This window comes from Hetaerina americana, unplaced genomic scaffold, assembly GCF_022747635.1.
Source record: "Hetaerina americana unplaced genomic scaffold, ioHetAmer1.1.p SCAF_11, whole genome shotgun sequence".
NCBI classification, from domain to species: domain Eukaryota; kingdom Metazoa; phylum Arthropoda; class Insecta; order Odonata; family Calopterygidae; genus Hetaerina; species Hetaerina americana.
This window is the reverse complement of record NW_027286181.1, coordinates 38,479,477-38,502,814: the sequence shown is the minus strand read 5'-3', so window position 1 is coordinate 38,502,814 and position 23,338 is coordinate 38,479,477. Positions and strand designations below refer to the sequence as shown.

Here is a 23,338-nt window from a genome sequence, read left to right as displayed (position 1 = left end):
TTTTCACTATGTAGCCACTATTTTCTTTTTTACTTGATGAGCCAAGAATGAATGAAAATGACTTTTAGAGGTTTTCCTTGTACAGGAATTACGAAAGGTTTTAGAATGCATATTTCATACGTTGTATGCACATAGTAATTAAAGTTGCTCGTTTTTCATTGAAAAATCCAGTTTGCAAGATGGTTTAAATAAAACGAAAAGAAGTGAGCTTCTATCTGAAAACATTCTTATATGCTTAATCAAGAGCATTAATAAAAATAATACGCGGTATTATATGTATATTACTTTAATTCTTACGGAATCGAGTCTGTACCTCCTGAAATACACCCTGAGGTATTTTTACAAATAGCGTTAGGCGATTGCATGATTGTTTGGAGATAATGTGCGCACAATAAAGGAAACAGGGTCTTTTTTTAATAGCTGCATGATTGATTGAAAAATGAATTAGAATGAAAATTAATAATTTCACGATAAATTACGCAAGAATCGCGCAGCGAGACGGGGGTTAATGGATGCTTTGATTCCAGTCAACTCACTTTCCCGCGCACGATTGTACCAGATGTTATTTTCATTAAATATGGTTCACGGTTAAGTGACCCCATCGTATTACAATGTGCTAGTCATCGGAAATAGTTAGTACACAATAATTATAACTTGTCATCGAAATACCATTTTAAGAGCCTCTCATATCCTAAATATGACTGTCGAAGTCGCCGGGAACGAAAAGGAATGGTCACAATGATGTCTGACCGTAAGAAAGATACTAAAAAATAGCAATCAAAATTTGCATTGCGACGAATTATTTACTTAAGTATTTCATAATAAAGGACATTTGAGCAAAGATTCTCAATATGTTCATCTTCAGCATTTTAGGCTTAACTTATTCCACGTTTGAAACACCTTGAGAGATAATTTCATGTTTTAATTGGTCACAGCTCTGCTTGGAAAGGAAAACAGTTTTTTGAGGTAACCTAATGGGAAAAATTACGAAAAGCCCTTAGCTGACCCCCGAACTCCAATTCTGGCGTCAAATTTAGAGTCAGGAAAGGCATGAAAGAATAATTCCTAAAATTCTCAGCGCGCTGTCCTCGTTATTTTATCTTATAAATACTATTGAAATAGCCTTCAGTGGCCTTCACTGCAGAAAATGGATTATTTGAAAATTTTAGCGATGAAAGTGAGACAATTGGGTAAGGTATCATATTTTCTGGGATTTTTTCATGGAAGTCGAAATAATTTCTGCTATATCAATGACAGAGTTTTGGCAGTAAAATTGTTTCTTTTAAGTGGAGCATAAATAGCAGAAGGAATGAAGTTTTGCTGAATTCGCGCAGGTTTATTTTAGGTTAAGGTTATGTTAGATGAGGCTTAGTGTAGCAGTTTTTTTCTTTGTACCATATAGCTCTTCGTCTTTAGGCTACATTTGACAATAATTGTCAGCATCATAAAATTTCCTCGCTTATAATTAGAGGTGCCTTTATATTTATTTAAATATCGATCTGGCTCAATAAGTTTGATTAGACCCGCAGCTAATGTGGTACTTAGAATCATTAACAAGAGGATGAAGTGGAGGGCGATTGAGTATTTAAGAGAGGTTAATTTTAGGTTCAGGAAAGTTGAAGCACGCGAAATGACGTACATGTAGCAGTAAAGAGGTGATTCATAGAGAAGAACGTAAAATGACGAATGTGCATTTGCTGGTTCCGTAAATTTTGGGAATGAGTTAGATAAGAAAATAGTGGGTTGAAATAATGAACGCATTGACGAAACTACGAGAATATTAGAGGGAGGGGCGACTTATCAGCAACCTATACATGTCTCAAACTGCTCAGGTGTTTTTGATGAATTTAGAGAAGAAATGGACAGTACTAATTATTACATGAATCTCCTTATTGGCCCCTTGTTTTTTACATATGTAAGGGAAATGGTAGATGAGGCATGGTAAGGGATTGTGCCTGGAGTAAGACATTAAGTTTGTAAGAGATTCATTGGAAAAGTTAGCTTTGTAAATGATAAAACTTATGCTAGTCATTCAGCCAAGGAGATGCAATCATTGCTGAGAACATTAGAATATTATTATGGGAGATATGGATGTTTTGTGATGGTTATAGAATAATTTAAACCAAGATTACGAGATTTTAGAGAGAAAATGGAAAGTCAATCGTTAAAGTTGAAGGGCTCAAAAGAATCGATTTATCTCGCAACTGTTTTGAACCAAAATGGTCAAAGTGAGTACAAAGTACTTTTGGTCGGTCGTGATATAAATAATTATCCTGGGCAAAGAAGCTTTCACAAAAAGAAAGGAATTGTAGGACGTTGGACAAGGATTTTAAGAAAAGGCTAGTCAAAACTTTGATATGAAGTGTCGTTTTGTACGACGTGGAAACGTGGTCATTTGAGATGGATGATAGGGATGGATTAGAAGCTTTTGAAAAGCGATCGTGGAGATGGATAAAAAAGTTGAAAAGGACGTGAAGGAAAGAAAACGAGGAAGTGGTGGAGGAGTAGAGTGTTGGGAGAAATTCAAATGAGGCAGGAAAGATGGTTAAGAAGGGGGCGTTTAGGTTGGAAACGGGATGTTGAAGGCATAAAGTAGGAGAGAACGTTGAACAAGAGGAGGAGTTGAATAGGCATGTTGGATGAAATGGCAGGTTGTGGAATATATACGGAAATTAAAATAGGTTTATATACTGTAAATTAACAGGTTGGGTCTTCTTAGACAAGACTAAGAAATTATATTGGAGCTGTTAGCTATGCATCCATCCAAAACCTGCATTAAAGTGTTGGCTTCTAAATGAAGAAGACAATAGCTCTATCGTGATAATTGCTCAGAAGAAATCCAAGTGGGGACGCAACAATATATCTTATCTACAGCATTTCTAATTAACTTTAGAGATAAATCTGTATTACACATATATAATATTCATCATGCAGGACTTCATCTACAAAATCTACTTGGCCATTATATATTTTTATTAATCCATCTTTACTATCACTGTTGTTACCTCAACGAACCTTCTGTTTTGAGACAGTGACCCTAACAGGTGAATTAACACGGTCTCTTCAAGGACAATGGTGCAGTGAATAAGAAATATTAGCAAAAATGGAAGTGGAGCTGCTCCCATTACCACTGAACTTGACTTTCACCATGCCCCGGAGTAATTCTTGCGTCAAGTGACATAAGCCTTCTGTATTTTTATAATTTTTCCTCTGCGAAGGAACCAATCATAAGAATTGTCAAACCAGACACACATACTTTGAGTTAAATCTAAGTTTAAGAGGACGCCTCGGTAGCTGAAGTGGCTAAAGCACTCGACCGGATATTGAGGGATCTGGGTTCGAGTCCCAGTCAAGGCGAATGATTTTTACGCTCTGAAATTGTTGCATTGAAATGCACATTAGCGGATGACTCCGTTAAAAGTTACTGTTGCGGCATCTCCCGCAGTTTCTTTGGAATTTGTTAAATCTAACCTTAATTATTCACTGATATGTTAGTTTTTATAGGTTTTTGTAACATAAGTGTATAAAATTTTACATGGGATGATTGCAGCAAGTAAATAGCTTCCACTGAATTTTATTTTAGCATAATTTCGCCATTTTAATGAATGCTAAGCTATAAAATTAAAAATTCTGATCTGGTTATTTGACACGACGAAAATATAAACCACCTATAAGCTCCAGCTAAAGTATATCTGTGGTCCAAAAGAATTTCAATGTGTCTATTTTAACTGAATTAAAAATAAATTTAAAATATTTGGAAAAAATGTTGACATTAAATCATACTGCATCGTAGTAACTTCAACAGCGTAACTTTTTTGTTGACACTTACGCCGATTGCGAGTATATTCTACGAGTATGATATGTTCCTTGCTCCATCGATTTTGGAAATTACATTTTGGATATTGTAAGAAAACAGTAGTTAATGACTATCGATATATAAAATCATTGTTCATCAATGGGAATGATAATGATGAGATAATTAGTTCATATGCAACTATTTATTGAACACTCAATATGATCAAATCGTTTAGAGATGACAAATGTGAAACGATTACAAACAATGAGGTGACATTTGAGCATCTTCCAAGCAGCATAGTATTGACAACCTCCAATGTACGTTCTCTCATGAGAACTACATGGCTGGATTGAAAATCATTTATCTCATTGACAAAATAATATGCCTCAGAAATGCCATTTTGTTCTCGATGAAATTTTATGGATCAAGGAAGGTATTCTTCCATAGGAAGGAGATAATTTAGTAGTGGTGTCCTCCGTGGCTGAGGGCAATGCTGTTGCCATTGGCGTAGGAAGACGCACCACCGAAGTGTCCTCCGTAGCCGCCTCCGTAACCGCCTCCAAGAGCACCTCCGTAACCATGGCCGAAGGCACCATAGCCTCCAGCACCACCGTGGTATCCACCGGCGCCGTAAGCAACGACTCCGTGTCCGATGGCAATGTTGTTGCCGTTAGCGTAGGAGGTAGCGCCACCAAAGTGGGCTCCACCGTAACCGCCGAGGTGTCCACCGCCATAACCTCCGAGATGTCCGCCGCCATATCCTCCGTGGTGTGAAGCATAGTGCTGAGGGTGAACCGCCTTGCCCTGTCGCTTGACGACGGCGTTGAATCCATTGTGGTCATCTGCGGTGTATTCGACGACCCTGACGGTGCCGTCGGCTTCGTGGAGGCTGTAAGCGCCCTTGACCACATCGCCATCCCTGGTCTCCCACTGGCTCTTCGCGTCGCCGGTTTTGTGATCGCTCACGCCATAATCAAAGTTGTATTTTGGGTGAGCCTGGAATTACGAGTGATGAAATTTGCATGTAGAATACGTTACTAAGTTTTGCAGACTTTAATTGGAGTTTTCTGTTGCTTTTTATTTTAGGACTCTAGTAATTGAAGTTCTTAATTTTTTTTCCATAAAAATTTACACGCGTTGGTAAATACATTCCTTATAAATCAATAATTGGGCAATGAATAAATAATAAATTCGTACATTGACTTCGTACATTTAACTAACTGATGGAATTAGTTACAGATTAGTTTTGATTCCTCCATACATGTAACTGAACCACATTACTGACAAAATTATTAATTGGAACTTTTCTGTTGTTTTTTGTTTCCGGATGAAATGAATTGCACGAAGATCCAAGAGCAAAATGTATGCAAGTCAGATGGGAATCCCATGTTCTGAGAAATATTTTTACAATGTCAATGCATGTAAAAATGTCGACAACCGTATTGTAATAAGGAGAGATGATACATTAGACTCATTCCAGAATATAAGTTCTTAAATTAGCTGCCTTTTACAGTCCAAAAATATTTTATGAAACTATAATTGTCGTTAGAGAATTTGAAATTTCAATAGGCATAGGAGAATGTTTGGGAGATTAAGGTTAAACTACCTTTTACTGTTTTGTAATATTACTTTTGGTTATGTAAAATCTTTTATGGCCTTCTATATGAGCCAGTTTTATGACTTTCACGTGTCGATTTCCAATTAGGAAGAATAGTTACCATGTTCTCATTCGAAGAGAGGAAGACAACAAATTCCTCGTACTATAGAAATGTATAATTTAATACTTAAGATATCTCATTTGCACATTTTTGGTAAAAAATATGGAAATATTCATCGAAATTTTTATATGAGTTCATCAACAATTTGTCCGTTTTCCTTAAACGATAATGTTTTTCTAAATTTGTGTAATATTTAGTACTCACATAATAATCCAAATGGCCTTCACCCCCGTAGATTCCTCCTGGAAAGGCAAATGTGGAGGCTGCGAGGCCAAGGAAAAGTAGAACCTAGAGGAAGCAATTGTCCTGTTACTTCTTTTACCCATTAATTTCTTTCGGATAAACGTCTGGTGACTGTTAATCGACGCCGAGAATTCTCGTTATTATCTTCAGTTCTCCGCTCTATTGAAACTCTCAACACTACTTAGTATGAGTCTTAGCCCCAATACACAGATTTATCATAACTTATATCGTAGGTTGAATGATGCTTCTACGTATCAAGAGGGTATTTTGTTAATGGAATACTTATTGAATTACAAATGACCTCTTAAATGAACATTAAGTTTTCGTTTTTCTAAAAAATTAGAAAAATTGGAAAAATTATATATTTGCGAATGAAATATTATCATTTTTTCATTAAAATATGTGTGAAGTGAAAAAATAACATTGCCTTTCGGTTCATAGGAGTGCATATAATTACATGTTTGTTATCTTTAGAAAAATGGAATATTGAGTTAATTTAAATTAAATAATAACGCGGGCGTACTAAACATTGAGTGTAACTCTTTTCCTTCGCTTGCTCGGAAAAATAATAATTTTAATTCTGTCAGTATTCAAATTGACTTAAATATTAGCCGACATATTTTGGTGACGAATAAATTTTTTAAAGTTGTGTATTACGAAAATATTTTTTTCATTATTACTTACTTCACCAATACTGAAACACGGCGTCTTAAAACGGGTTTTTCATTTGAATCACTGAATTACATTGTTAATATTCCCGCTTTTCTCGTCAACGAATTCTCTTTAAAAGCATTTCTGATAGGTAATCCCCTGTAGTCAATACTTCATTACTATTAGCATCGTTAATGGCGACGGTACTTATTTATCATACCCTAATAAATCATATATTTACAAGTCACATGCCCGTAGTTTAAGACTGTTTGTGGTAGAAAGAACAGAGTGGTTGGCGAGAATTCTAGCGTTACTATCATAGGGCGGATTTCAAAACCAAAAGAATTGTGCTCATTTGAAAAGCTAAACTACTTTTTTTCCTGAGAGCAAGCTCGTAGCATTGCCATTGAATTCAAATCGAAAACCCTTCTTTTGTAATGCATTGATATATATATATATATAAATATTATATATATTATATTATATATATATATATATATATTATATATATATATATGTCAATGCAAAATTTCTGCACAACCTTTAAAAAAATAAAAAAAGAACGCCAGAAAATGACTGCATAGTCCTTACCTGGGAAATCATCGTTGATGCTTGTGTTACTTGGTGTTGCAGTTCTGCGAGTGATATCCGATCTTGGGACCACTCTTTATTTATACCTCTGCCGAAATGGCCTTCTCAAGGTATTATAGTGTCGAAAGAAGTAGGTGGGGGTGGCTTGTGGAGAATGGAGGAGGGGCTGGGTGTGCCAGTGTGAGAGTGGGGAATGGGAAAATATAAGATCGTACGGGGGAGTGAAGGTATGACCGGGCGTATAGGGCACATTCGTTAAGGCGCGCGCAAGAGAGAAAGAAAGAGAGAGGGTGGGTTAGGTATAGAATTCGTGACTTTAAAGGTATGCTCAAGGAATCTAGTGACAGGGAGTCGGAAGTGATTTTCCTCATGGCTGAATCACTGGAGGGGAGAAGAGAGCAAGGGTAAGAAACGGTAAACCACAAAGGCTACTTAAACAGGAATGGGTAGGGAAGGGTGGGGGTAATTGGGTGGCAGTGTGATAGGAAACGTTGCTTGATACGTAGAGAGCGTCGCAGTCGAATAGACAAGAAATAGGGAAAGGCGTGGTCGTGGAGACTTTAAATAGTAGAAATTTGGAAATCTATAAATCGTGGAGGAGTGTGGTTGTTAAAGTATCCACTAAAACTGGACAATACCGACATTCAGTGAAATACGAGTGTCACATGATTAGCTATTGTGGGTCAAGTGTAAGTATTAACCTAACTTGAACTTAGGTTAATTTCCCATTCAGCCAACAGCTGTCGGAGAGTTTTAATATCCCATTTATTCGCACTAGTCTTTTACGCTCTTATGTAGAACAGGGTGATTAATTCTAATTTCAAATACGTAAGGAATCACACGTTTAAAGTTCAAAAAAATAAATTGCATACTATTCCTCAATAAAAAATTGATCATTTCCTCTGAATCACGGTGTTGGCGGGGAATGGTTGTTTTGTTAATTTTCGTTGCTGTAAGTGGACATGTTATGGTTAGATTATGCGGCATCGTCCTTGTTAATAATTACTTATAATGTTTCTCTATTTTTATTCCGGTTACCTTTTCCATAGTCCTTCCTTAATTACAGTATTCTCTCTTATATAGAAATGTAATTCCGTAAATATGGTTAATTATTTTTACCAGTAAGTTAACTGAGTTTGAATATTCATATTTTTGAACATTATTGCAAATTATATTTTAACTCACAGTAGTTATTGTTATTCTCAATTTTTGCGGCAGAAAACTCTTGGATATTCTGTAATGACGCATAAATTACTGCATTATTTGTTCAGATGATTGTAGTTAATAAACTTTTAGATCGCACAAAATTAAATTCACTGAACATACGTCAACATTTAAAATAATGCACCTACATTTACCTTAATTAAATGGAGAGAAATAATGTTCTGTTTACTCGGTGTAATCTCTTACAGTCAATATTGTTTGTTGGTATCGTCCTTCCGTTCGTTCTTCCAAACGTTCTCCCACGCATTTAATTTAATATGATTGATGATAAATTAAATGCCGGGTTGTTAGAAGCCAATATAGAATAACTTTCGTAATGACCTGTAATGGCTTTTCGATGATTTTTTTATGGAACTATGTGCCTTAATTTTCCATAATGATTTGTCTTCAGAGAAATACTTGTTCAATGCGTCATGTAGGAGCCTAAGTTCCCGTAACGTAAACCCAATAAATCAACTCTTGAATACCTATTACTCGACAATGTCAAATGTAACTGATATGATGAAGCTTATGGAATATCGAATATATATATAATATATATATAGTATTTATATATACACATTTGTTAGCATATAAATATGTGTACATATTTATATGCTAACACACACACACACACACACACATACACATATATATATATATATATATATATATATATATATATATATATATATATATATATATATATATATATATATATATATATATATATATATAAACATTTAAAAATATAATTATTTTTAAAATTATTTATATATTTATAATTATATATATACATCATATAAATAAATATATATATACACACACATTCATTGGTTGCGCATTAATCCGCTATTTATTTTATTCAATAGCTTTTAGAAAACCGACCCTATGCAATAGGGCATAGGGTCGATTTTTTCTGTCCCCTAGGACAAGACAGCTTTATTGATTGGCGCCGACAACTTGGCTAAAATTATCTGTAAATCATATGCTGCATATTGAAATACTCATATGTAACCTCTACATAGTCCTTTTGTCTTATTTTCATCCCGAATGCTTAATCTGTTCCTTTTTAGGACTTAGAGTAGATTTATTAATATTTACACAGTGTTTCTTTTGGCTTACTTTAATCCTTTTGATACGTATTTTACGCCGCATTAACCCAAACAGTGAGGCTATATCTCCCAAGATTCGAACGTATATCCTGGTAGACTGTTACTTGTTGCCTCAATATCTTAATGTGGTAAATTAATACAATATTGATGGGTCTATGCTTTTATTTAACATATGCAAATTATAATAGCTAGTAAGGTATTATCTATTATCAAATTCAATTTAATATCGAAATCGAATTAAAATACTAAACATTATATTGATATACCTGCTGCAAAATACAGTAACATGTTCATGTGTTCGCATATATTCTTGAAGACGTCAAAACGGTTTGACTGGCGAAATACCGATTTCATATTAGATTCTATATTAGATTCTATATTAGATTAATTGAAAAACAAATAATTCTTTAATCAACTATGCTTGCAAATCCATTATATATTGAATAAAAATAAATACCTGATGGGAGAAATTGATCAAATAAATAGTTATTTAAAAAGAAAAACAGTGAGAATAGTCTTCTAACAAATTTCTTTTTTGAGAAATAATTTTAAACGTGGTCAATTAAAATAATTTCAAACTTCTATCACGTATACGTTTTTTATGCTAACATGTTAGATTTCGTAACATCAACGCTTATCCTTGGCGTCATCTTGTGGTTGTCTGTACGCAAGAAAGAATCTGTACGATTGTAACATATTCCTTATTACCTCATCTTCCCAGTCGTTGGAGTGTTAGGAGAGCGTGGACCCCTCTTCTTAATGAGATCAGCGGGGCATGAGATTACGCTGGGCCCTTTCCCTCCATACTAACCAGAAATATTTGCATCAACCAAATTGGTCTCTGCTAATGGTTTCACATTTCAATTCTAGAGCTAAGAATTTTTTTCATAAAGGTATCTCTTAAGTACTACAACTTGGGTAAATATTGTCAGCTGCTAACCCTTGATAATAACTAATTAATTTATTCTAGAATCTCTTTGTCAACGGAAAAGTAAGCAATGGCAGATATTTTCGCGTGGAGCTTTTCAGAATCTATAATACCAATCAAGATGAGAGAAGGATGATTGTGTTCATGGTGAAAGTCTTCATTTTACATTCTGTATTTTGCACCTTCATTTATGTGTTGCATTATTCAGAAATCTCGATCTATGATAATTCGCTTGGCATTCATCATGTGTGCTGTTTAATCTTATTGGTTATTATTACTTTATCATCTTCATTATCATTTTTGATGTCTTATTCAGCAAACAAAATTGAATCATTTTCCAGATTCAATCATTACAGAAAACTTCATGGGTCAGGGTGAAATTTGAAAAATCCATAAAATTTTGTTACAGTAGTAATTCCTATTCAAAAAATATATTTACATTAATGGTGCACTATTCTGCGTTTTATCATATCACACTGGTTTATATGAGTTCAGAAATAAATAGGCCAGAAAATTTATTTTATTTTTTATTTGTTAGTCTACCACCAGAGGCATAAGGTCTTAAAAGTAATATGACTTATTTTTACCCGGATAGACAGACAGGCGGCGGTTTCTCTAGCTGGGTTCGAGAGAGGGTAGAGTCTAAAAAGGCTGGAGGCTGGTGGCCGCTGGATCCCAGCACTTACAGAGTGCGGATAGTTCGTTGGCGAAACTTCTATAACGTGACCTTGTTACGCTCCATCATGAACTGGTAATTGGAACAGCGCCATGCTGTCAAGTTTTGCGTGAAACTGGGAAAAATCTGGAAAGGGTTTTTTAGAGTCGTTTAACTTGTTACAAGAAGGTAGAAAAGATGTTGAAGACGCCGATTGTTCAGTACGCCCTTCGACCTCAAAAAGTTACGAAAGTATTGCAAGAGTGAAGGCTTTCATGGGCAGGGATTTCAGAGTGTTCATATGGTTTCTCATAAATTTGGCATCCCTAAAAGTGATGTGCATCGACTTGTGACCTAAAGCATGGGTTTGATGAAGGTGTGTGCAAAGTTGGTGCCGCGAGTGCTCTCGGAAGAACAAGAGGAAACTCGTGCGCGGATCTGCCCAGAGCTTGTCAGCCATGTTAGTTAGGATTTAATTTTTTTAATGCCCCACCCGATATCTTTCTCTTCCCACGTTTCCATTCCGTATTGAAAGAACGTCACCACGGCTCGGTGGAAGCGTTATAATAGGCCGTGACAAGGGAGCCTAGCAGGATATCGTGCGCTGCTATCCAGAAGGCGTCCGAGGCGTGGAAAACCCGTTGGCAGTGGTGTGTACGCACAAGGGGGCTACTTCGATGACTTTTGAATGAAAGTATCAATGTTTGTAATGAATATTTTTAAATCGACTCATTCCTAACACTTTTGGGACAAACGTTGTGGGTTTTTCATATGCACAAACTTTGTACCCCAACATTTCTTTTACTATTGATTCCCCAGCATTTTTTGATGCTCTTACATTCTATGTATTCCTTATATATTCTTTCTCCCTCCAATTTGTCCACCATGCCTATCCTTATCCTCCCTTTACCTGTTTTGACTAACGTTTTCCCTTCTGCCGTAGTCTTCAACCTTCCATCGACTTTGAAAATGCTCCTTATTCAGTTTCACTGCCTCCTTTGGATTTCTCCCGGCAATCCTCTCTCCTCTCCACATACCTAGTGCTTTGTTTTCCTTTCGGTCGAATTCAAGTTTTTCATTCTTTTCTAAAACTAAAACTCAAGAGCCTCCAATTTAAGCTTATTACCTTGCTCCAATGAACAAGTTTCCGCGCACTAGAAAACTGTATCAAAGTTTTGTAAAGCCTCTTCTTGACATACCTGCTGTTATGGACAACTTCCACCTCCTTGTGATTGCATATTTGCCCAAAACAATCCATCGTCTATTGTTCGTACAACTTTGAACGTGTTGATTCGGAGCACTTCCTGGATAGTAAAATCGTTCTACCTGATTTCGGTCTTTCCTCATGTTTTGAAAACTTCTAGAACAAAATTTGTGCATAGTGAAACTTCTTGTTATTGTACATTTAGCAATGACTGTAGTCTATTTCGCCTAAAATATTTTTCACATGTAATAACAATGCAGTAATTGTTCCAAATTTAATCTCTAAGCGTTATAAGATTAATTTAGGCGAGTACATTAACTATCTGGATGAAAATAAGGAAATTGAGGATGTATTCATAAACATGTAGTATACAAACCTTAATTGGCTTTTCCTTTACAAAAGCCTGCGCAGACTATTCAGTTCGATTAAATATGAAGAAAAAATTGAACAGTGAAGTAACCCTAATAATAATAATACCATAAAAGTTATCAATATATTTTGACGATTCGGTCTATATATGATTATAATATATGCTAACAGGGTTTTATAGAAGTCAATTTTTCTTTAAAAATGATGTTTCAATGGTATATTTTAGGCGCGGTGACCAAAGATCGTCGTGATAAATATACTCAAGATTTAATTCGACTTTTTCACACTCCGGTTTCTCCGGTCATCATTTTCTTTTATTCTTACAATTTTTCCAAAATCTTCGTGATTTTTTCTTAGTCACATTTTATTTCATTGTTCTTATAAAAAATAAAACTAATTATTAAATATCTGTTAGATACTATATTAGTTTTATCTAATCACTACTATAATAGTATCACTATATTTCAAAATGGGAGGGGAAAAGTCGGAAAATGTTTCATAAATAAATAAAGTCGGTAAATAATTTTAAATTCAGATAGGGTGTACCGGGAAACATTTTTAATGGTTGTAAGTTTACGAAGAAACTATATTATATTCATTAGGAATGATGATAGGGTTGTTAGAATTTTGAAAAATCAGAATTGTTTGTAACATTTTTAATCACATAATTCATGATAAATAAAACAAAATTGTAGATTATACAAAACGGCAATGTAGAATGAATAATAAAATTGAAAAATGAGTTGGTTTAACAAAAGGGTAAACAAAAATATTTTGACAGCCGGACATCCTTGCTTCAGTAGTGGTGTCCACCGTAGTGTCCACCGTGGTGAGCGAAGGCGTAGTTGTTTCCGTTAGCGTGAGAAGTGGCACCCCCGTGTCCACCGCCATAGCCGCCCGCTCCACCCCCGTGTCCTCCTCCGTAGCCGCCGGCACCACCACCATATCCTCCGTGGTGTGCAGCATAGTGTTGTGGGTGCACCGCCTTGCCCTGTCGCTTGACGACGGCGTTAAATCCGTTGTGCTTGTCAGCAGTGTACTCGACAATCCTGATAGTGCCGTCGGGTTCGTGAAGGCTGTAAGCGCCCTTGACTACATCACCGTCTCTTGTCTCCCATTGGCTCTTCATATCTCCAGTTTTATGGTCACTCACGCCATAGTCAAAGTTATATTTGGGATAGGCCTGAAAATTCGCAAGGAAAAATGCATATCTGTCAATGATTTAGGATATAGATTTAACTGAAAAAATCTTCGTACTACGACATTAAAAAATACAGTAAATTATTTGAGGTTAGGTCATAAGTTTATGCAAATATCAAAAAAAAACATTTTGAAATCATGGTTTTTTCGTTATTTTTTAAAGCAATAATAGAGTAGTAGCTTAGTCATGAAAATGTTTTGAACGAATACCTTAATTAATCAGATTCTTGAAACCTATTTTTTATAAAGCATTGTAGATGTCGGAATGGATGAGAAAAGTTGAATAGGTTTGATTCATATTTCAGTCTTTCTATAAGATTCACACGAAATAAGCCATAAACGTAATGCAATGAACGGCTGCTTGAATACAAAGTTAAATGCATGTTTTTCGGCGAAATCATAAATATTTGCAATTTTAAAGAATTTTTCATTTGGAATAACTTGTATCTCTTATGAATATGTATATGATTATGCATCTTAATGAAACTTTTAATACCAGGTCTTTTTACTCATTTTTTTTGCAGGTTTTCGTACAAATTAGGTATTTTCAATATTTTTAAAATGCCTATCGAAAAAGGAATTTTCTTAGAAAATGTATCTAATTTTACTCCTACAATATTAACGTATGGATGTACTTACGTAGTAGTCCACATGGTGTCCCCCACCATGATGACCATCTGGGAAAGCGAGACAGGCAACTGCTAGTCCAACAAAGACCACAACCTAAAATTACAGGAATAAATTCCATTTTATTGCTCAAGATAATTGTGCTGGTCTCATTGTCTGATTTACAGATACGTATTACGGCGAGTGTGATACAAATGCTAAAAGAAAAGCCCTCAATTATCCCTAGACATGTCAATATCGATGGCTGGAAAATATACCCCCTTAAGTAGCTACACCGCAGTCTTAATTGAGGAAAGTTACTTTTCCATTTTCCCATTGTTTGACCCTGTTTTCTCAGTTTTATCTCTTCCGCTGCTTTACGCTGCTCTCATAAGGCATTTTTCTTCGAAGAGACGATATACTAAAAGGAACATTTATGGAAGCACAAAATTTTTATAGTGAATTATACAATTTTTTCGTCATTTTTTCCTTATGCTCCAGTGAAGGTTAGTTTCAATTATTTTAATTGTTATTAATGTCTCATTAATAACAATCCTTACCCATAATTTGATTATATTATTAAAAATCCCTTGATAAAGGTTGTTAAATACAACGGGAATGTAACAGTTTTATGCAAAGAAGCTCATAAGGAGAGGACACAGAAAAATATTATTTAATTTTGAGATAAACGCGCATATGCCATGATACTAATATTTGTACCGACACCGGAAAATAGGGAATAAAATGCTGTGAATAGGAACCCAGTTCAGGAATAATGGGTAGTAGGACTTACGCACCAGTGTCGGCATGGCATTCAGCTAAAGTCTCTATCTCAAGCACTTGGCATTAGTAAGTATTATTTCCTGCTTATTTTTGTTCACCTGTACACATCTTTTATGAAGACTTACCTCTACAGATTGAACTATTGCATTTATTTTCAACCCTATTTTGACAGATTTTTAATGCTCAAAGTTTATGTATGCAATGCGAACGTCCAATTCAACGACATGATCCATGGCTTAGCAGCTATAGTTCATGTTATGCAATCTACAAAAGAAGACCACTCTAACTCTCCATTCAAAAACTAATACGTTTAATTCTAGGTATATTTTGTTACATATTTTATGGCATAAGACATTTATTCTGAGATGAATTTTGAGCATAAAATACGTTTATAATTTAAATTTACACAAATGCCTGAGCTTTGAAACGTTCATTATTAGAACCTGTATTACAAGCCAGAAGTAGAATGATACTAACATAAAGGCTTCCCTACTATAAGCTTAGAGTAATTAACTAGCTGAAAAGAATCTTTATGCATTCAGACATTTGAGTCCTGAGGGAAAGAAATCTTTCGGCGGTCCCCAGTATTAGAATGAAAACTATTGAACAGTCCCCTGTAAACGTCGTTGTTTTCTCACCTGAGATATCTGCATGGTGTCTGAGTAATTCCAATGCCCGACTTGAAACACTGGTTGAAACGTTGACAACTGATGCTTTCAACTGGTCAACCTCGGTTATTTATACACCCTTCCAAAGAATCGCCGAAATGTATGTTATTGGGGGAAAGGGCTGAAAGGAAGGGGGTTATGGAATGTTAAATCTGTAGTAGGAGAAGAAAAGAGGGGCGCAAAAACCCTTGCTTTGCAGGGGGTGTGATTCGGTGACAGGTACACGCTAAAATGGACACTTACCTACTTCCCCCACGGGGTGTGGTCCAATCATTAACGACTTGGGTGTGTAGAAAGACTTCGTTGCAATGCTTGTGCCCATAGGCATGGAAGGAGAGTAGGAGACGGGGACAGTCCTATGTGCTCCACCTGGCGAGATGTTATGTGTTTGATAAAGCATAAAAAAAGACAAGAGAAAATAAGAAGCGGGTTAGAGACATTTCGTTACGCAACGCGAGTCGCTGGTGAAGAGTTGATAAAAACGAAACCGTCGCACGGGTGGCTGCGTTTTTCCCTTTTGCCACAAAATGAATTTTTCACGGCGAATGTGACGCTTTACGCTGTTGTTTTTCACTCGGTCATGATATCTGTTAAAACCGACTGATTTTATGTCTTTAGAAATGTATAAAAATTGGGAAACGTTGTCCCAAAGTAGTGTGAATTACCTTACCTTTGCACATGAAGAAATAAAAAAAATTTATTTCAACAAAGGCATCAATAAACACATACCGGCTTGTGTATTTTTCGCTAAATGTTGTGGAGAGTGGGCACTGTATTAAAATAGTAAAGAAACTCATTAAATTGCTGGCGATTCTCGGGCATAACAAAATATAAATGCCGTAATTTTTTATATAGTCCGGCATTAGCATCACTATACTATTTCATTCCATAACCGACGCGTAAGGGATAGTATTTTTCAGGCAACGATAAAAATTCTCAAGATACTCATAGTTATAAATTTTTTTCCAATAAATCTCGACTTGATGACTACACCATTTACATCCTATACCGTGATCAATGAAGTGCACTCAATTTTTGTAAGCAATGCAAGTACATATGCCCAACTTTCCTTAATTTTACTTTCATTTTTTCCTACCCTTTTTTAGTAGGCGATTCTATTTGCGTCACAAAAATGTTTATTCGTCTTATGGTATCTTTTTTAATGTCGTCTTATGCTTATCTTTTCACTAGAATTTTCCTGCTAGTTTTCCCTCGGCAATTGTCCCAATCAGTCGTTCTTAAGTATAACTGTCATAATATTGCATTATTTAATCACGTTATGCATACAAATTGCGTTATTCAAATACGGATAAATATATTTTTCCTACAGTCAGTATTTTTATATGATGCTAATGGATATCAACGGCAAAGTTTTATCTCTTTCATTCGATGAGCGTTGTTCCATGAAGCTTTATTTACTCTAATATTTATTTTTTCCTTTAATCCTGAAACCGTTTTCCCGATTTCTTTAGTTAACCCTAAAGAGTAAGAAAAAATATGGCCTCGAACGACGCCGGTGTCGTCAGGCTCCTCTGCAGTCTTAGAGTACAGTCATTGATCCGAAGGAATGTATTTTTTCTCCAGAGTGATTACTAAATCCACTCTCATCTCACCTTGATGATCGATGCAATCTTTTCCACTTAAATTAATCACAGAATAATCAGGTATCGGAGTTATTGGCAAATTAATAATGACGAGTATATTTAAAAATTTCTAATAATTATGTACTTATTAATGTTTTCATATCTTTCAAATAAGTAGCTTTCACAAATCTTATTCAATTTTTCTTTCGGCACCCACCTTTAAGAGTATTTTTCCGGTGTTATAATAAATGCAATAACTAAATTTTTTCTCCTCGTCTTTTTATTTCATGAATTTATTCTTTTAAATCTTAGAGAAAATACTTAGAAAAGTAATGTATTTTAACTCAAATATCTTTTGATATTAAATCTAAAATTGCTCTTTAGTATCATTCTATATACACCTTTTCATGGATAGAATAATAGTTAAATTGATTTGTTGAAATGACATTTATTTGGAATGGCAGTGATATAAGTGTATATATGAGTAGTACTGTAGTAGTTTTAACTTGTATTTCTTAATTTGAACGCTTCACCAAATCTGAGAAAGATCTCAATTATGTATACATTGAAAAACATCTCGGTAAAATTATGTATTCATACTTACGGTTTTTTCAAAGCATTCGGTCTAATGTCCGCCTTAAATTTAAGAAGAGTTTACCTATTCGATGAGTCGTTTAGGAATGTATGGATTATCAATGAATTAATTTTTACTAAGGTGCCGTAACTAGAATATTTTTCAAACATAAATGATTTTGCGTCCATTGTTAAAATTTTTAAATTTTCAGTAAATAAGAGCAAATTTAAAACTGAAAAGGCTTACCTTTCACCGAGTAATCCATGGAACTTAATTGCAGGAGAAATGTTTTGGGCAATATTTCTTGAGAAAAAAAATATTGACCTAGGGCTGGTACGCATAAAAGAACTAAAGCAAGGCACACCCCGGTATCCCATTCTCCCCGGACCACGAAGGCCATAAATCATAAGCTATTTTCCATTTCTTCTTCAATAATCTCCGTTTTAAATTATCAAGGTGAACCCCGGAATAGGTATTCAATTCATGGCCCGTAGAACTTATGAGATTTACTATAGAAACATGTTTTTTGTCCCTCACTCATCCTTGAACTGTTTGTTAAAGCAAAAATAGGCCAATATCAACAATAAATTAGTTCAATGTTACTCAATATCCTAAAGTGTCTGAACTATTTTTGATTCACAACGAAAGATGAATCAGAAGGATTCCGGTATCACCATTAATGAAGAACTTTAGCCGTTGCAGCTGTTGTAAACTAGTATCTAAAAACACCACTCAAATTGGGTTGCAAAAATGAGTAGGAGTTGTGAGGCTACTACGTTGGAATATTTCAGTTAGGCAAGCTACAAAAACATTTAGTTGCGTAGTTACAATTATAATTTATTTAAATAAAAGCCGTTTTTCCAAAATATTCACCATTAATTATTTCCAAATTTTTACTCTTTAATTTTCAATAACTATAGAGCCAAAATGATTGAATCGATCTCAAAACGTGAATGGAAGTAAAGCTTGGTAAATCAATTCATAGAGAATGTGTATTTCTTCCGTTTCAACTGGATACACAGACTTCAAAAGGGGCTGATGCTACCTGTGTAAATGAAGACCCATTTTTTACCTTTTTTGATGGTCTAGAGGGAAAGCAAATAGGGTTTTTCCAGACTTGCAGGAGGTAGTCATTCCCCTGGATGAAGTAACATACAAGATATTAAACAGGTGCGTTATCAAAACATTCTCCATATTTCGTTCAAATTCTGATGCGGTCATGTGTTACCTTATAATATTGTCATGGAGTGGGATCAGCTTCGAAAGGGACAGACACACTACGAACTCAATGCTGCCTTTGAAAAAGTTTCAATTTTCTGTTACAGCATTTTCCAATTTTGGCCAAACAAATGCTGTATCATAGAGAGACCAGACCCAAAATGAGGGTTTTTGACTATGAAAATCGTCCAATATTTATTTTTCATTGTTAATATATAAAAAAGGCTAAGGTTTCTATATTCCAAAGGATTCCTTCTCTTTCTTTGTGATAACCTGAACATTTCTGCGGAATAACCTGGTATGCATCGTCATCGTTACTTTCATCGTGACTCAAATTTACAGGAACTGCATCTTTGGCAGGAAGAGGCTAAGGAAAAATGAGCGATAAGCAAATCTTCCACATAGGAGGAGAGAAAGTATTAGCTTTCAAAACGCCGACCATTTGGATGACCAATGAATTAAAGCAATCGACAAATAAAAAAATGTTATGAAACAAATTAGCGTAGCCATATTCCTGAGTTGAACATGTAGAATTATATTATTATGCTATGTAACAATATCTCTGGTTAGAGTTTGCAACAAAACGCCACATTTACAGGCCTGTAATTCTAAAAAGTGTCAAGAAGGACAAAAATAAACACAATTTCATTGTATTTAAAATGGCCTTCTCCATTTTTACAATAAACATTTTTCACCTATGTTTTCTTAACACAATGAAATACTTGTATTCGGGGAAAATAAAACGTAAAATGAACGCACGTCATATTTGTGAAGGCAGAGAAGCAAGACATTTAACTATAGCTTAATTCTAAAATAATAACGTCTTTTCTTCGATAACATTAAGAACTTTAAGGGTACAGATGATTCTCAGATGACGTACGTATTTAAACTATTCTTTTTCTGATAAATATTCTCTCAGGCTACTGAGCCTTGCGGTTAGCTGGGCTTCCCTATGAGAGACAAATTTTGTTCACTACATTCATTGAACCCTAACACCATTTTACGGGACTCTCTCGCCGTTTTCTGGTGTTTTATTCACTGGAATCACTATTTCGCTGACTATTTACAGTTTATCGCCCAGTAGATCATGGATGGTGGAGTCTGCAATTATAATATCACTTATTGCTGTAAAAATGGCCATAGTATTATCATTTTTTTGTTCGAATTTTCAATTGATCCCCTGTAATTTGCTTATCACATTATATTCTTGAGTTTTGCATCGATCTAAACTTATTTTGCATATGGATTGTTAACATCACGGAAGCCCTTGGGAAGTAATGTATCCAGATGCTGTCCACGCAATACACATTTTTGCAATTCGCACCATTAGTTGTAGCTTCTGGGGGTTATAAGTGATAGGCGTTGAAACTTTCCTCTCCTGAATCAAGGAGAAAGTCTTCTCGTATAAAGTCCGTCGATGGGATTTGTTTTTCAATATTTTTGAATTCACATAATTTAATTTTTGGTTCATGAGTTTAACGATGCTGAAATGAGCCTTAGGATAAGCACCTTTATCTGCATATTATCGTTCCAATAAAAATATGTAAATGACGAGTTTGATAATAAAGCTTTAAAACAATCAGCAACTTTATGCATCGTGGAGTGACTAGCAGAACTGATTGATTTATTCAAGGAAGATTGTATGCTTCAGTCATAAATTCACTTTTTCTCTATCTTTAAAATTAATGTATTAATTAAAATGAGCATTAATTAATGGGCTAAGTCAATATAGTTATTCTACATCATGTAATAGGAGAATAAATTGTGCAATTTAGAGGGATTTATGGGAAAACATAGTTTTTAATTCACCCTGACGGAGTGGCATAGAAAAACGTAATCTATAGGCCTAGGAGTTTGCGGATGATTCGATTACTAGCAAAAGGAAATCTTGTGTAGAAAATGTGTATATTTCAAATTTCAAGAATTAAAATGTACTTGGGTTCGTTCCTTCTACCTTGCACGCCGCAGGAATAAAAATAGTAGTGGGCTTACAAAAGCAGATAGGCACTGGGGTTTTGGATTATAACAAATAGGTTCACCTTTAAATTCAAAGAATCAGTCAATCATATCTCCTGAAAATTATGCTCATGCGCATTAATCTTTTACATTTACATTTAGTTAAATAAAGATTATTTTCATTTTTTCCTCATGCAAAGTTATATAGTCTATAAAACTTGAGTTATTTAAGCAATTGGCGGAATGAAGAGGGTAAAAAAAGAAAATTTGCACTTCCATATCTATATTTGGAAGTGTAAAGTTTCTTTTTTACCGTAATCATGAAATCATTTCACAAATTTAAACCTAAAGCTGTTATGTTTATCAAGTGATGAAAGTTCATTTTTAGTAAACTAAATAACATTTCAATATTAACTATAAAATTTACGTTTTGAAACCAGAATTTCATGGTACCAATGTTCATCATTGACCTATCAAATTATTCTTACTACCATTATAAATGACTCGAACTATTTTCCCAGTGTTGCGATTCCTGAACTATTCTTTTTTATTTGTCCCTCAGAGGAAAATCTGGTAAATCTTCATAAAACGAATAAACGTCATAATACTCTGGTTCATTAAACCAAGGAATGAGCGAAAAAAGGTGATTTAGGACGTCCATCGTTTGGTAATTTATGTTTTTGTGATGGATTTCGTACATATATGTACATTCCGCACATAAACATTATGGTCAAGATATTCTAAACAATTTTCTAAAAACGTCCTCTTCCATGTTATGATATCATTTTCTATCATTGTCTTCCATATCTTAGGCGTTTTTCGCACCCAAATCATGCATGCTCGAAGCACCCAAAAGGGGTAAATTATTTAGCTTGAAGATGACATTTACACCAAAGCAGAAGCAAAAAGATGTGTAAAATATTATTCACTTTTTATTTATCAAATCAGTATCATAAAACAATAAAAAACAAGATATCAGACCGATTGTTAAACAAGTGAAGGGGAGAGTCCTTAGAGTTTTAAATTACATAAATTATAAATTAGGAGAAATGGTGTTTCTCAATAATGGTGTCCACCGTGGTGAGCATAAGCAAAGTTGTTCCCATTGGCATGAGAAGTGGCACCTCCGTGGTGTCCTCCATAACCACCAGCGAAACCACCATATCCTCCGTGGTGCGGAGCAGCTGCGTAATGCTGTGGGTGCACTGCCTTGCCCTGTCGCTTGACGACGGCGTTGAATCCATTGTGCTTGTCTGCGGTGTATTCGACAACTCGAATGGTGCCGTCGGCTTCGTGGAGGCTGTAAGATCCCTTGACTACATCGCCGTCCCTTGTCTCCCACTGGTTCTTATTGTCCCCGGTCTTGTGGTCGCTCACTCCGTAGTCAAAATTGTACTTGGGATGAGCCTGGAATTTTTATCATGTGAATTTTGAAATAAATACATTTCATGTGCATCAATGAGTGCGCCGTTAAAAAAAGAATTTTCTTTCACACATTTTAATTTTGCCGGAATCAGTTCCCTTCATGAAAGATTCTGTTTCCTAAACCGTCAGTTACCTTATTTATTGGCAACATTCTTGTCACATACTAATCATATATGTAAAACTGAGAACCTAAAATTGCCTATTCTAAACAAAAATGAAAACTTGTCTCCAAATTGAAAAAAATCGATAACTCTTCTTATGTTGTTAGGTCTTTTAGCGTTATATTTTGAGGTAATACACATTCTTTACAAATATTAACTTTAGAATAAATAATTTTAAAAAAATTATTATTGCAATTCGAGGAGTAGGTTTTAAGGGAATGTCAGATATGATTTTCTAGAACTCACATAATAATCAACATGATGTCCATAACCACCATGGTGCCCTGGGACTGCCAGGCAAGCAGCTGCCATCACCACGACGAGGATAATAATCTGAAATTTTCATATTTTTTCAAGTATTAGAGAGTAACAGAAACCACTATTAATATATGTATTTTTCTCAGGAAATCACAAATTCAATCAATGTATACGAGTATATGCAAGCAGCATTGAGTCATGTCTATAGTTCATTCGTATCCTAATCCCACTTAAGTATAATATTATCTTGAACCCTGCTATTTTAATCATCCTATAACATTGGATGTTGCCCTTTTTGCATGTACAATACTCATGTTACATAACTGAATGATGGAAATGGTAGGGCAATTCAAATAGTGATAGGAATTTATTTTTGACGAAAACCTTTTTTCTTGATATTTTGTTGAATCAATCGACCTAATTTTCACTCGGT

The 23,338-nt window shown here is 34.9% G+C and overlaps 1 protein-coding gene across 1 annotated transcript; it reads right to left on the bottom strand.

Annotated features, from left to right (window-relative positions):
- Positions 1-13,269: 13,269 nt before the first annotated feature.
- Positions 13,270-22,959, bottom strand: LOC139701140 (AT-rich interactive domain-containing protein 1B-like). The gene is made up of 5 exons (XM_071599716.1): positions 22,894-22,959; positions 22,138-22,468; positions 21,098-21,144; positions 14,313-14,396; positions 13,270-13,656 (listed from the first exon to the last, which is right to left on the bottom strand). Exons 1-5 carry the CDS (start codon positions 22,957-22,959, stop codon positions 13,270-13,272), a joined length of 915 nt encoding a protein of 304 aa, XP_071455817.1.
- Between the last annotated feature and the right edge of the window lie 379 nt (positions 22,960-23,338).